The 12660-nt window shown below is 39.2% G+C and overlaps 1 protein-coding gene across 2 annotated transcripts in view; it reads right to left on the reverse strand.

Annotated features, from left to right (window-relative positions):
- Window positions 1-1004: 1004 nt before the first annotated feature.
- The window catches only part of HNMT (histamine N-methyltransferase), a 37644-nt gene continuing 25988 nt past the window's right edge, over window positions 1005-12660 (reverse strand). For both annotated transcript variants that reach the window (XM_024764106.1, XM_024764105.1), the window contains 2 exons: window positions 8914-9007; window positions 1005-1752 (listed from right to left, as the gene is read on the reverse strand). In XM_024764106.1, coding sequence (XP_024619874.1) covers window positions 1397-1752; window positions 8914-9007 — 450 coding nt within the window. In that variant the 3' untranslated portion in view covers window positions 1005-1396. The remainder of the gene's footprint in view (window positions 1753-8913; window positions 9008-12660) is intronic.

Here is a 12660-nt window from a genome sequence, read left to right on the forward strand (position 1 = left end):
GGTGTGCTTTTTTTTAAGAATGATAGATGTTTATTATCAAAGATAATATAAAGATTATGAAAAACTTTTCAAAAATCCTCTGAAATACTACCGTTAAAGATGATTTTTTAAAAAATATATTTATTTATTTTATTTTATTTTTAGCTGTGTTGGGTCTTCGTTGCTGCGAGTGGGCTTTCTCTAGTTGTGGCGAGCGGGGGCTACTCTTTGTTGCAGTGGCTTCTCCTGCTGCAGAGCACAGGCTCCAGGTGCGCGGGCTTCAGTAGCTGTGGCTCGCAGGCTCCAGAGCGCAGGCTCAGCAGCTGTACCACACGGGCCCAGCTGCTCCGTAGCACGTGGGATCCTCCCAGACCAGGGCTCAAACCCATGTCCCTTGCATTGGCAGGTGGATTCTTAACCACTGTGCCACCAGGGAAGCCCTAAAGATGATTCTTGATCTTAGAGGAGATCTTAAGACAGAGGGGCATAAGGATGATGGAGTATTGAAATAGACTCAAGTGTTTTCAAGAAATTTAGTGAATGATAAAAGGTATATTTTAAGTCAGTGGGTTTTTTTGTCAATTGTGTTGATATAGATGGGGGTTTTTTTGAGGAAAATCAGCTTGTTCTCAACTCACTCTTGATACTTATGTAAACTTCAAACATATCAAAGATTTTTTTACAGTGAAATTATAAAATTATTATGATTAAATATGTTAATATTCTAAAACCTTGGTTTTAGGAGGCCTTTTAAAATGTGTCAGAAGTCCAGAAATTAAAAAAGGAAAAAAACTAAATTTGACTGAATAAAGTAGAAAAACTTTAGTATAGCAGAAAACAAACAAAACACTACAAGATCATAGACAAAATTAAAAGAGAAAACAAAGTGGGAGGAAATGACAACACATAACAAAGTTAATTAGAGTAATCTTTAAAAATAAGAAACTACAATAAAGAAATGCACATAGAGAAATACTTCTTCACAGAAGGGGAAAAAATCAATAAACATATGCTTTCTTAATGTCCAAGGTATCAATAAGCATATACTTTACTAGTATTTTAAAAATCCATAGCACACATTTTATTAGTATTCCAGGAAATTCCATTATAATCAACAAATGGAAAGGGTTTTATTGTCAATAAGCCCGTGAAACCTAGTTGTCTCATTTTTCCAGATTATGTGGTGTGTAGACAGCATGTAGTCTCTTTACCGATAGAAGGGATGGGATAAGACCAGCAGTGTCATATATGATTCCACATGGAAGTCCAAGAATATCTTGGGATTTTCTAGATTTTACATCTCAGAGAAAATGCTCTGTTTATATTATGAGATATATTTATAATTTTAATGCACAAATAAGTGAATGATCAAAATTGTTCAGACTATAGTTTTTGAATACATTCTCATGGTGGACATTTATGCCTCAACCACTATGAAACTCAAACTGTTGTTGAAAAGAACCTTCCCCTCTTTCTTGACACTGAATTCAGGGTCTTGCAGATCTTTCATAATCTCTGCTTTGAGATCAGGTGGTGCTGTTGTACTAAAGTTGCAGGTTTCTGTCAAAAAATCCCAAAGCAGGTCTCCATTCTCATTGCCATCAATAAAACAGTCAGATATGTCCATGGTGGAAAGAAGGTCATAACACTCATACTTAATCCTCAACTTGTCCAGCATCTGCATGAGGTCAGATGACGTGACATACTGGCAGAGGTCATCCTGGGGTAAGTGAGATCCGTACTTTTTCCATAGCTTGTCCCAGCCACTGGTTTCTGTGCAACAGAACGAAATTCATGCTTTCAGCTATTCTTCTTTGCCTTTACCTACTCTGCCAGCCAGTACACTAGATGCTTGGAATAGAGCAGTCAATTTAAAAAAAAGAAATTCTTGCCTTTGTGTAGCTCAGTTCAAGGAGTGAAGGGGGTGGGAGGAGAGAAAGTTAAATAAGTAAACAGATCGTATATCAGATGGTGCAGAGTGCTAATGAAAAACAAATCAGAGCAAGGAATAAGGGGGATCAAAGAGTTGGATGGGTTGCTGTTTTATATCAGGTGGTCGCAGACAGTCTCTCTAATAATGTGACATTGGAGCAGAGACATGACAGCAATCCACACAGATATCAGAGAGAAGATTACTCCAGGTAGAGAGAAGAGCAACTGCAAAGGACCTGAAGCAGGAACAGGCTTGGCTTGTTAAGAACTAGCCAGGAAGCCAGTGAGATTGGAATTGAGTGAACAGAGGGGAGCGTGGAAGGAGAGGAGGTTGTACGGGTGATGGTGAGAAGTAGACTGGGTGCTAAATCATATGGAAAAAGATGAGAAGCCATTGTAGTGTGGTCTAATAGAATTTTCTGGACTCTTGGACATGTTCCATATTTGCGTTGTCCAGTATCCTAGCCAGTAACCACTTTATGGTTATGGAACATGTAAACTGTGGCTAGTGTGACTAAGGGAATGAATTTTAAGTGTTACTCCATCTTAATTCATTTCACTTTCAGTAGCCAACTGTGGCTTCCGTATTGGACAACACAATATTAGAGTGACTTAACCTGATTTGCATTTTCATAAGGTCGCTCTGGCCACACAGATGGACTATTCTCTATTGAGAATAGACTATAGGGGCATAAGGACAGATCAGGAAGAACAGTAAGAAAGCTACTGCAATAATCTGGGTGTTAGATGATGTTACGTTGCACCAGCAAGATTGGAGGTGATGAGAAGTGGTTGAATTTTTTATATATTACACTCCTAGATCCAATGCCATTTGCTAATGATTCGGATATTGTTAACATTAATAATTTGGATAGTGAAAGAAAGAAAAGAATCAGTGATGATCCCAGTCATTTTGGCCCAAGCATCTGAAAAGAGAAAATTGCCATTATTGGAAATGGGAAGAATGGGGGAGGAACATGTTTAAATGTGTTATCAGGCATCTGGTTTTGGAGACATAAGGTTGAGGTCCCCGTTGGACATTCAGGTGGTGATAGGAGGAAGGCAGTTGTTTATGTTAGTCTGGTTCAGAGGAAAGGGTCTAAGAGTAAAAATTGAAATAGAAAGAAAGAGCACAGCAAATACAATGATAGTTTACCCAGACCAAAGATGGGGTAGCCTCTCATGTCTATACAATTACAGGATGCTGCCTTGGACAGCAACAACTAGGTTGAGTCCTAAAAATTTTGTCCCCAGCTTTAGAAGATATATTAGCAGTGTATGTTGTATTTAGTTGAAAACCTGGCCCAGTGTAGAAGCTAAGAGATACAGCATCTGTGGGAGAGATAGGTTGGACTGTTCTGACACTTCATGAATGAGATGAGGTTTGGTATTTAGTCTCTCAGAACCTCAGTTTTCTCATCTATAAGATAGAGATAACCATACTTACCCCAAATGCAACTGCAAGTATTAAATGAGATAATTGAAGTGAATCATTGCTCAATGGTAAGCACATGGCAGATGTGTAATAAGTGCTTACAAAATAAATGAATATTATATGGAATTACTTTGATAATGTATTTCCACTGGTTGTAATCTTGAGAATGTAAAAAGACAAATTTGCTTTTCAGACATCTGTAATAATACTAATAAATCAAAACAAAAGAACAGCTATTTATGGACTTTCTAATATACGCGTCTAATAGTGGGCTGTTACAGAGATAGTGGATATGTGCAGCATTTAAGAGTGGTCTCTAAAGCCTGACTTTCTGAGTGTGAAGCCTGGCTTCTCCTCTTACTAGCTTTATGAACCTGTGCCTCAGTTTTGTCATCTATAAATCAGGGATAATAATAGACTATCTTCATAGGATTGTTGCAAGGATCACCAAGTTGATAAAGTAAGGCACTTAGAACCATGACTGGCACATAGTAAACACTGCTCAAGTGTTAGGAAATTAAGTTGGACTTGGCCAAAGCAATATAAGAGAGAACTTACAACTCTATGAGTTTCCAGGATTAAAAATTAAGATTTCAAAGGCGTGAACTTTTTTGGTTCCGAAAGCTCCTTTATGATGTAATCAAAGTAATCGGACTCTCCAGAAAAGTACACAAACACTATATAGCCACACAATTCTGCATATAATTATAGGACGTTGGCCTCATCCATGGGCTTGGCTAATGTCTCCTGATTTAACTCAACAAAAGAGAATAACCAAGGCAGAAAATGGTAAATAATAAATAGCCTAGATAATTGATGTTCCACTAACATTTCAGAAGAGGGAACGATAACTACAGGATAAGCTCTAGAAGAAGGTGGAATTGGAATGAAGCAGAAAAAAATAAAACCTCAGTTCAGTGGGAAAAAAAATGAGGGTCATGAGCATGTGTTACAAAAATCTTTCATTCCAAAGACAGTGACTGCCTAAATAAGAATTTGCCTGCAAACAAGACTACAAGAAAATAAATATTTCGGTGGTTGAGGAAAGGCTCTGTTATCATTTTTTTTTTTTTTTTTCACCCTGGCAGAGAAAAAAGAACCAAACACTAATTGCAGAGAATTTGCTGGTGTCAGTGTTCTGTGACTCAGTGCCATTTCTGAGCTGAGCAATTAGAAACTTTCTGACTGATACATTATCATAATGGCTCTCGGTGGGCACAACATATGGTGTTACTTTTGTTTTCAACATGATGTAAACCAGGTCCCTCACCCCCACCCCCCTTATTAAAAATAACACGCCATGATTTGCCTCCTTCCTTAGATAAGGAGAGGGCAAGACAGAAAATGTCACTGATCTCCTGGCTAATCTCCTGTAACCAGATAAGTTGCATTTTAATTAGCAACTCTCTCAACGAATGCCTGGCTACTACATTTGCAGAAAAACATGCCACTAACATTATTTTAGTGTGGGATACTCCTCATTTTAAAAATCCACCTCTTCTTATTTCTCTTCTTTTTCATCCCCAAATCAAACCTTTTATCATTATAATCAGGAACTTCTGTTTGTTATAAATAAATAAATATTTACTGAGCTGGGCTAACTCTTTAATGGATACTTAGGAACAGGAGAAAAGCCTCTGTTCTGCCTATTTCGGTGTGCACTGTGTGCGTGTGAATATGTGTATCTTCTTTATTGAGTCCTTTATTCCTGTTTATTAAATCCATCTTCAGATCTCCAGAACTTTCTGTATTCTCTGATTCCATGTCTATCATGTTAGCTAAAACACAGTATCTTTTTTTGAATGGACATTCAGAACTAGCTGTAGTTGGGATAGTATAAGACAGAAATAATAAACAATTATTCAGTTCAATTCAAACACATTCACTGGGTGTCTTCTTCTAGTTGCCAAGGGTTTTGCAAAGATCTGGGACTAGAGATAAGAGGCAGAGCCTCTTGCTCTCCGGGAACTCTCCTTAAACTCCCTATCTGCCTCTGATCAGAAATTAGCACCTTTTTGAAAGTATGTACATGTCTGAATCCTCCATTAGATTAGGAGCCTTTCAAAGGCAGAGGAGTAACAGTCATCTTTGCAACCCCGGAGCCTAGCAGTGACCAACTAGAGGAGCTCAATAAAAGCTGGATGAACCAAATCTACACGACTGTCCTACGCAGTCAACTTGGGACCAAGAGTGTAGGCTGTGTTTGAATATGCTGAATACACCTGTCACCTTAACCAGGCTAGGTGCCCTGCATAATTAAATCTAGAAACTGACCCTATATTTCATTATCTTAGAATCTAATAAATTGCAAACAGTGGGTGTCCATATGGTGCTCAAATAACTGAGTACTTCAGTTTATTCACAGAGAGAACGCATCAGTTCAGTAACAGGTCAGTGTCTGACTCGGATGGACAGGCAGAAGCCTTAGCTGTGGGGCATATTTAAGATGACCTTTTAGAGCAAGATGTTAATCCAGACATACCATTATGTGCTTAGGTGAGATACTGGCTTGATGAGTGTTCTTAGAAATTTAATTTAGTGACTAGTTCTAGGTTTGTCTGACTCTGCTGGCATCGAGTACTCAGTTTGCTGTACTGCAGTGAGGCTATGGATGAGAATATTGCCCCCAAAGAAAGGAAATACACAAACAGGCTTCTTCACTTCTGGGTAATTATGAAGCAACTTCCATTTAGAAAGTGACTGCAACAAATGTGATATAAACAGAGCCTAGTGTGAACCATTTTGGTGTGGGTGTTTCAAGTTTTAGGGTAATATTCAAGTTTAAGGAATGTTTTCATTGGGCAAGTATGAAGAATGGGGGTTCAAGTTGGGGCTGAGAAGGTAGTTTAGGGTAATGGTTTTTCTACAGCGGTAAGGTAGGAAGTAGATCAGGCACCTCAGATGACCTGGGGAGCTTTCCCAAACCTGTCTGCTATCCACAGACTGGTCTGGCAGATAGGGATTTGCAGTGATATCATCAAATGAAAAAGTGACTAATAAAAATGTGGATCAATTCTATACATGTTAATTGACAACGATATAAAACAAATCTGATTGGAAAGTTCTTGCGATTAACTTTGTTTTCACTGTTGGAAATTGACTGTGCTCTATTTTCCTGAAAGTTGACCCATATGTTTATATCAGCTTTATTAATACGACAAAGCAGTTCTTGCTATTTTTAAAAAAGAAGACCATAGGCACTTCCATACACCGAGGGGCCAACAGAATTTATCTCAGAGAAATATACTGTTGTTAAGATGGGTTTATAGGTGCACAGGTTTATCTAGGTCAGAGAGGCAGAGCAAAAGGGAGTTAAACTGCTCTAGGTAACAAATAAGAGGGGTAGAAGGGGGAAGTAAGGAGCTGGTACCTTAGGAAGAGCACGGAGTTAAGAGGGTTGTGTGTTACCAGTGTTTTCCTCTTTGGGATACCTGCCTCCCACTGCTGTGTGCAGTAATGAAAAATTGTAAGCTGTGTGCTTAAAAAGTTAGTAAAACATCTCCACCATCAAACTACGAATGAATAAGTTTTGACTCAAAATACCTTTTTTTTTATGAAAGCTAACTGGTTTTTGCGCTTTTACTCCCTTTCTTTGATTTTTTTCCCCCATGAATGTATATAGACATAGTACATGTGAACTACATGTATGCATAGATGCCGTATTATGTAGGTATGATTATCTGGGAATAGGCCTTGCACGAACTAAGACTCACAGACCAAGTTCACACAGCTAGGAAGTGCCTCAGCATTCTTGATTTTATGTATCATCCTGCATTTCACTGGACCTGTTTTGGTTTGCACATATCCTGATGCCAATAAACCATGCATTCTATTAACGTATTCATGATGTAGCCAGCAGAATACTGTATCCATAAGGGCACTTAGTCCATTCTCAGTTGCTTGTAGACTGGTCATTCCACTTCCTAAACCTTAGGCTGGCTTTTTCTTATTGGTAGGCCTATACTCATAGACAGCTGCCTTCTGACACTCAAATACTTCTGAAAATATTTAAGCATAAACCAAATATATAGAACAGTAGATCTTCATTTGATATGAAATATATCCTAAAATCAAACATATATGACTACTGGATGAATTGCTATTTCTGTCTGCAACACTGTTTCTTTATTATTGACACAGATTATCAAGAATAGACTGCCCTCAGTGTTGATAACTAAATTGACTTCTGTATTCCTAAATGCAGTACAAAGTGCTTTACCCAAGTGTCCTAATTTAGAGAGAGGTTGGTGGGAAACATCCAGTTTACGGAAGCCCTCCTAAATGGTAAGATAGAACTCTCCCACACAAATGAGTATTTTTAACTAACCTGAGATAAAAATAGTATATCAAATGTTCCCTTAGAGAAGAGGTTGTGTACAGGAACTCTCATTTGCCAAACTCCCACATGAGTTCAAACCCAGGATTATAGGCAACAGCTATGTTTGCCATCCTTAAAGCCATTCTTCATATTTAAGAATACATGGGGACTTCCCTGGTGGCGCAGTGGTTGAGAATCCACCTGCCAGTGCAGGGCACACAGGCTCGAGCCCTGGTCCGGGAAGATCCCACATGCTGGGGAGCAACTAAGCCCATGCACCACAACTACTGAGCCTGTACTCTAGAGCCCGTGAGCCACAACTACTGAGCTCTGGCGCCACAACTACTGAAGCCCGCGCACCACAGAGAAGAGTAGCCCCTGCTCGTAGCAATTAGAGAAAGCCCACGGCCAGCAGCGAAGACCCAATGCAGCCAAAAATAAATAAATAAATAAATTTATAAAGAAAAGAATAAATACATTTTGCGACATATGGTTTCTGAGTACAGGGTCTGGTATAAGCTTAGGGAGACAGAGGCTGCTGTGTATGTGGAGTGAACCTGCCTAGCACTGTGTGGACAATCCACAAAGACTGCTGAATGAAAGAAGTAATGAATTAATGAATGCAACAATGTCTGTGTTTCATTTGCTAATCTGTTTACTTATGTTCTCTGTGTGGTACTTATTGTATCATTGGAAACAACATGACATGATCAAATGCCTTCTTTGGAAAATAACACGACAACACAAAACAAAACAAGGGGACCATGTTTGATACTTATTTGAGAAAACCTAAATGAACATTGATAATGGCTCTAGAAGTGCAGATTAATCAAATATGATAGTGTCCCAAATATTTAAACCTTTATTTTATTGACATTTATTAATAAACATCACAGAAGAGAGACATTCAAGAGACAAAAAGGAGGTAAATAGAAATATTTACTATTTTTAGTCTCGTTAAAAACATTCCTATCCATTGTATTTGCTGTATGTTAAATATTTTTTATATAGAGACAACAAGGATATATTTGCCCGAGAGAAAGAAGTAAACAGACATTTAATTCCACTGGAACTCCTAAATTGAAAGCTGTTGTGAAGGATTTTCCTAATACTGTGTTAATTAATTGACTCTGATCAGAAGCCAAATCAAGAATTTCATAATGAAGATGAAATATACCAGCTGCCTTCAAACACATGTATCCATGCGCTATCACTGTTTTAAAATTCAGGCTGAAGGAAAATAACTTACCGGACACAAGAGTAATGAGAATCTTAGCACGGGTAGCTAAGAGACTATGGAAGAATTTCAGCGTGGCTGGGATGTCTTTTACATAATACAGCATCTAGAAATGAAGGAAGAGAGAAACGAGATGCTTTTCTGTGTCAATGTCTTTGTTGCTTGGACTAAATACTCACTAGAAGGTTTGATGTTCAAGTTGAGTGGATTTTTATTCAACAAAACACTTAAGAAATTTAAAAATTAAAAATGTTATATATAGAGATAGAATAATAGTGTGAGAAAATATTTGGGGAGAGGGGAAACTATGGTATTTACTCAACTAGAGTCAAACAGCTTAAACTTTACTCTTTCTGGCTTCATTAACACAGACATTTATAGCTCGAGACAGTCTGCATTCCACATGGGGGCACTGAATTCTAATGCTCACTCTATATTTTGTGAGTTTTGGTAGTTCTGGGCAAAAATGGTGCTGGCACCGTAGAAACATTCCATTTCATGGAGCGTTGTTTTAAAATTAAGCCCTTTGCACTAGCTTCACCGTAGGCTCACAGATGCTTTTTTTTAAAATCATGGAAAATGTGACAGGCTTTGATGTTGACAGATTCTCTAGGGAAATGGACTGGATAAAGCCTAAAGTTACATGCATGGTCCCAGGGTGCTAGGAGTCAGCCCACCCCCTTTTTTTTTTTTTTTTTAAATAGATCTTTATTGGAGTATAATTCCTTCACAATACCGTGTTAGTTTCTGTTGCACAACAAAGTGAATCAGCCATAAGCCTACCTATGTCCGCATATCCCCTCCCTCCCATCCTCCCTATCCCACCCCTCTAGGTGGTCACAAAGCACCCAGCTCATCTCCCTGTGCTATGCCGCTGCTTCCCACCAGCCAACTATTTTACATTCGGTAGCGTATATATGTCGATGCTACTCTCACTTCGCCCCAGCTTTGCCCTCCCACCCCGTGTCCTCAAGTCCATTCTCTATGTCTACCTCTTTATTCCTACCCTGCAACTAGGTTCACCAGTAGCTTTTTTTTTTTTTTTATATTCCATATATATGTGTTAGCATACGGTATTTGTTTTTCTCTTTCTGACCCAGAGTGAAGTAAGCCCCCCCATTTTTTTTTTTTTTTTTGCGGTACGCGGGCCTCTCCCTGTTGTGGCCTCTCCCATCGTGGAGCACAGGCTCCGGACGCGCAGGCTCAGCGGCCATGGTTCTCGGGCCCCGCCACTCCGCGGCATGTGGGATCTTCCAGGACCGGGGCACGAACCCGCATCCCCTGCATCGGCAGGCGGACTCTCAATCACTGCGCCACCAGGGAAGCCCAGCCCACCCATTTTTAATAACTGAACCATCTCTGGTGAAGTGCAGGGAGAGGTCTTTCCACCCAACACAGATAGAGCTTGGAATTAAACATTGGCAGTAGAAAATTTTCCCTAAGGACTTACATCCCTGGAATCTACCCCCATAGACACTTTTTACGTCTCATCTTCAGCTCTCTTAAACAAGAATTCAATGTTTTATGTAGATGCCATGATAGAATTTATTGCATAAAGCATAAACAACCTAAGCTATGCCCCTCTCACACAAATGAATGAAATACAGTGGAGCTGCACACGGCTTGTGCAGCATCACAGGCCATATTTAGTATCATGTCACTCCATGCTGTTCATCACAGGGACCATACATAGACAGGCACCCAGATGCCGCTAATCCACAAGGTGGCTAACCATCCATGACATGACCTGGCTGAAAAGAGGAGGTGGGTCATAGCAGAGGCTCTGAAATTTGATCTAATAGACACAGAATCTCTGCAGTTGATTATGAATATTAAGTTGAAGGATGTCATGAGAATGCTAGGACCGCAAGGAGCAATAGAGAGACAGAGAAATAGCACAGAAAAATGCAGAGTAGATGGAGAGGGACAGAGGAGTAATGCAGAGGAAGCAGAGTTGCTGTGAGAAAGAAAGAACAGACGTGGAGCTTTTGAGAGAAACTGGTGAATGATCTCTGAAGCTACAACATTATATAAGAATTATATATATATATATATATATATAGATATAAATATATAGATCTATTTAAGTAGCTCGATAGTACAGCAACTGCCATGAATTCTCTACACTAAAGAGAACAGTCTCACATATATTTTTCATTTTGTTTTATGTCATATTACCTTATTTATAGCATTCACTTGTATGTTTGTAGAATACAGATTTTTTTAAATGCTAAAAAAAAAAAAAAAGAATTTTATAAGAATGGGATCCAGAGCATATGTGGAGGCATTGGTTTTTGATAAAGGGAGGCTTTTGTAATAAGGGGAAAGAAAGACATGGTGCGTACAAGTGCAGCTATGTTTGTAAATTTGGAGAGTGAAAGATGATTTTTTACCTGATGGTTTCTCTTTTTGCTACAGAATAGGACGTGAGGTCATCAGTTGGAAATGAGTGGTGGAGGAGGGATTACAGGAGGTATAAGGAGAGAGAGGGAGGTATGAGATAGTTATACAGGTGACCCTTGAACAAGGCAGGGGTTAGGAACACCAACACTCTGTGCACAGATATTCACACATAACACAGAGTTGGCCCTCCCTATATGCAGTTTCTCTGTTTCTGGGGTTCTGCGTCCAGTCATGTAGCATTTATTATTGAAAAAATCCATATAAGTGGACCCACGCAGTTCGAACCTGTGTTGTTCAAGGGCCAGCTGTTTGAGAAGGTGGGAAAGTAAGTCTACTAGAGAAACATAGGTTTGCTGAGCAATGTTAGGACTCCCTTATAGGTAAAAGATTTTGTCCGCTAAGAAAGCAAAGATGTAGGATTGCCTGGATATGCTGATCTTGGAGTCATTTCTTCCTATGATTTTAAAAACTTTATTCCTTTGGGATGACTGTGCTTGTGGACTATAGAAAGCAAAAAGCATCTTGTTGTTCATCGTGGTATTTCTAAAATATACACATCTTTTAATGGTAGCCAACACCCAAAGCCTATACACCTATATGCTATCCAGATATGTCAGTGGCCTCTGGAAGTATGTCCCCATACCACCTACTGAATTGTCTCCCCCTTTCCAAGAAATACACTATCGTATTTCTAGGAAATACACTATCGTATTTCTAAGAAATACACTACCATATTTCTAAGAAATACACTATCGTATTTCTAAGAAATACACTATAAGTGCTGGACCATGGAAATAAATTCCTATGTAATGGCTGACTAATGTCAGTAACACTTTGTTGACCTGAGAAATCATCTAGCCTGCCCTTCTGTCATGTGCACACGAGCCAGGTCATCAAAAGAAGGCAAAAGCAAGAGGATTCAGAAAAACTCTGGGATGTTGGTCCATCCAGACCATTAGAGTTACTGGAGAATTGTGTTAGGATGTGTTACACTCTACTATCTATGAACTTTCAATCCCACAAAAGTTAAGCCAGCATTGAAAAAAAATCAGTAACTATGGGGGTATTTTTCATAGAGAAAACTGGCTTTTTAAATGTTACAGAGGATCTCTTAGTATTGTCAACATCTTTAACTTCAATTTGGACAGATAATGGTCACTTGTAAAATCAGAAATCAGATTTTCATTTTTCTTTTTTTTTTTTTTTTTTTTTTTTGTGCGGTACGCGGGCCTCTCACTGTTGGGGCCTCTCCCGTTGCCGAGCCTGTGCTCCGGACGCGCAGGCTCAGCGGCCATGGCTCACAGGCGCAGCCGCTCCGCGGCATGTGGGATCCTCCCGGACCGGGGCACGAACCTG

Source organism: Neophocaena asiaeorientalis, unplaced genomic scaffold (assembly GCF_003031525.2).
Source record: "Neophocaena asiaeorientalis asiaeorientalis breed wild unplaced genomic scaffold, Neophocaena_asiaeorientalis_V1.1 scaffold102, whole genome shotgun sequence".
Classification (NCBI taxonomy): Eukaryota; Metazoa; Chordata; class Mammalia; order Artiodactyla; family Phocoenidae; genus Neophocaena; species Neophocaena asiaeorientalis.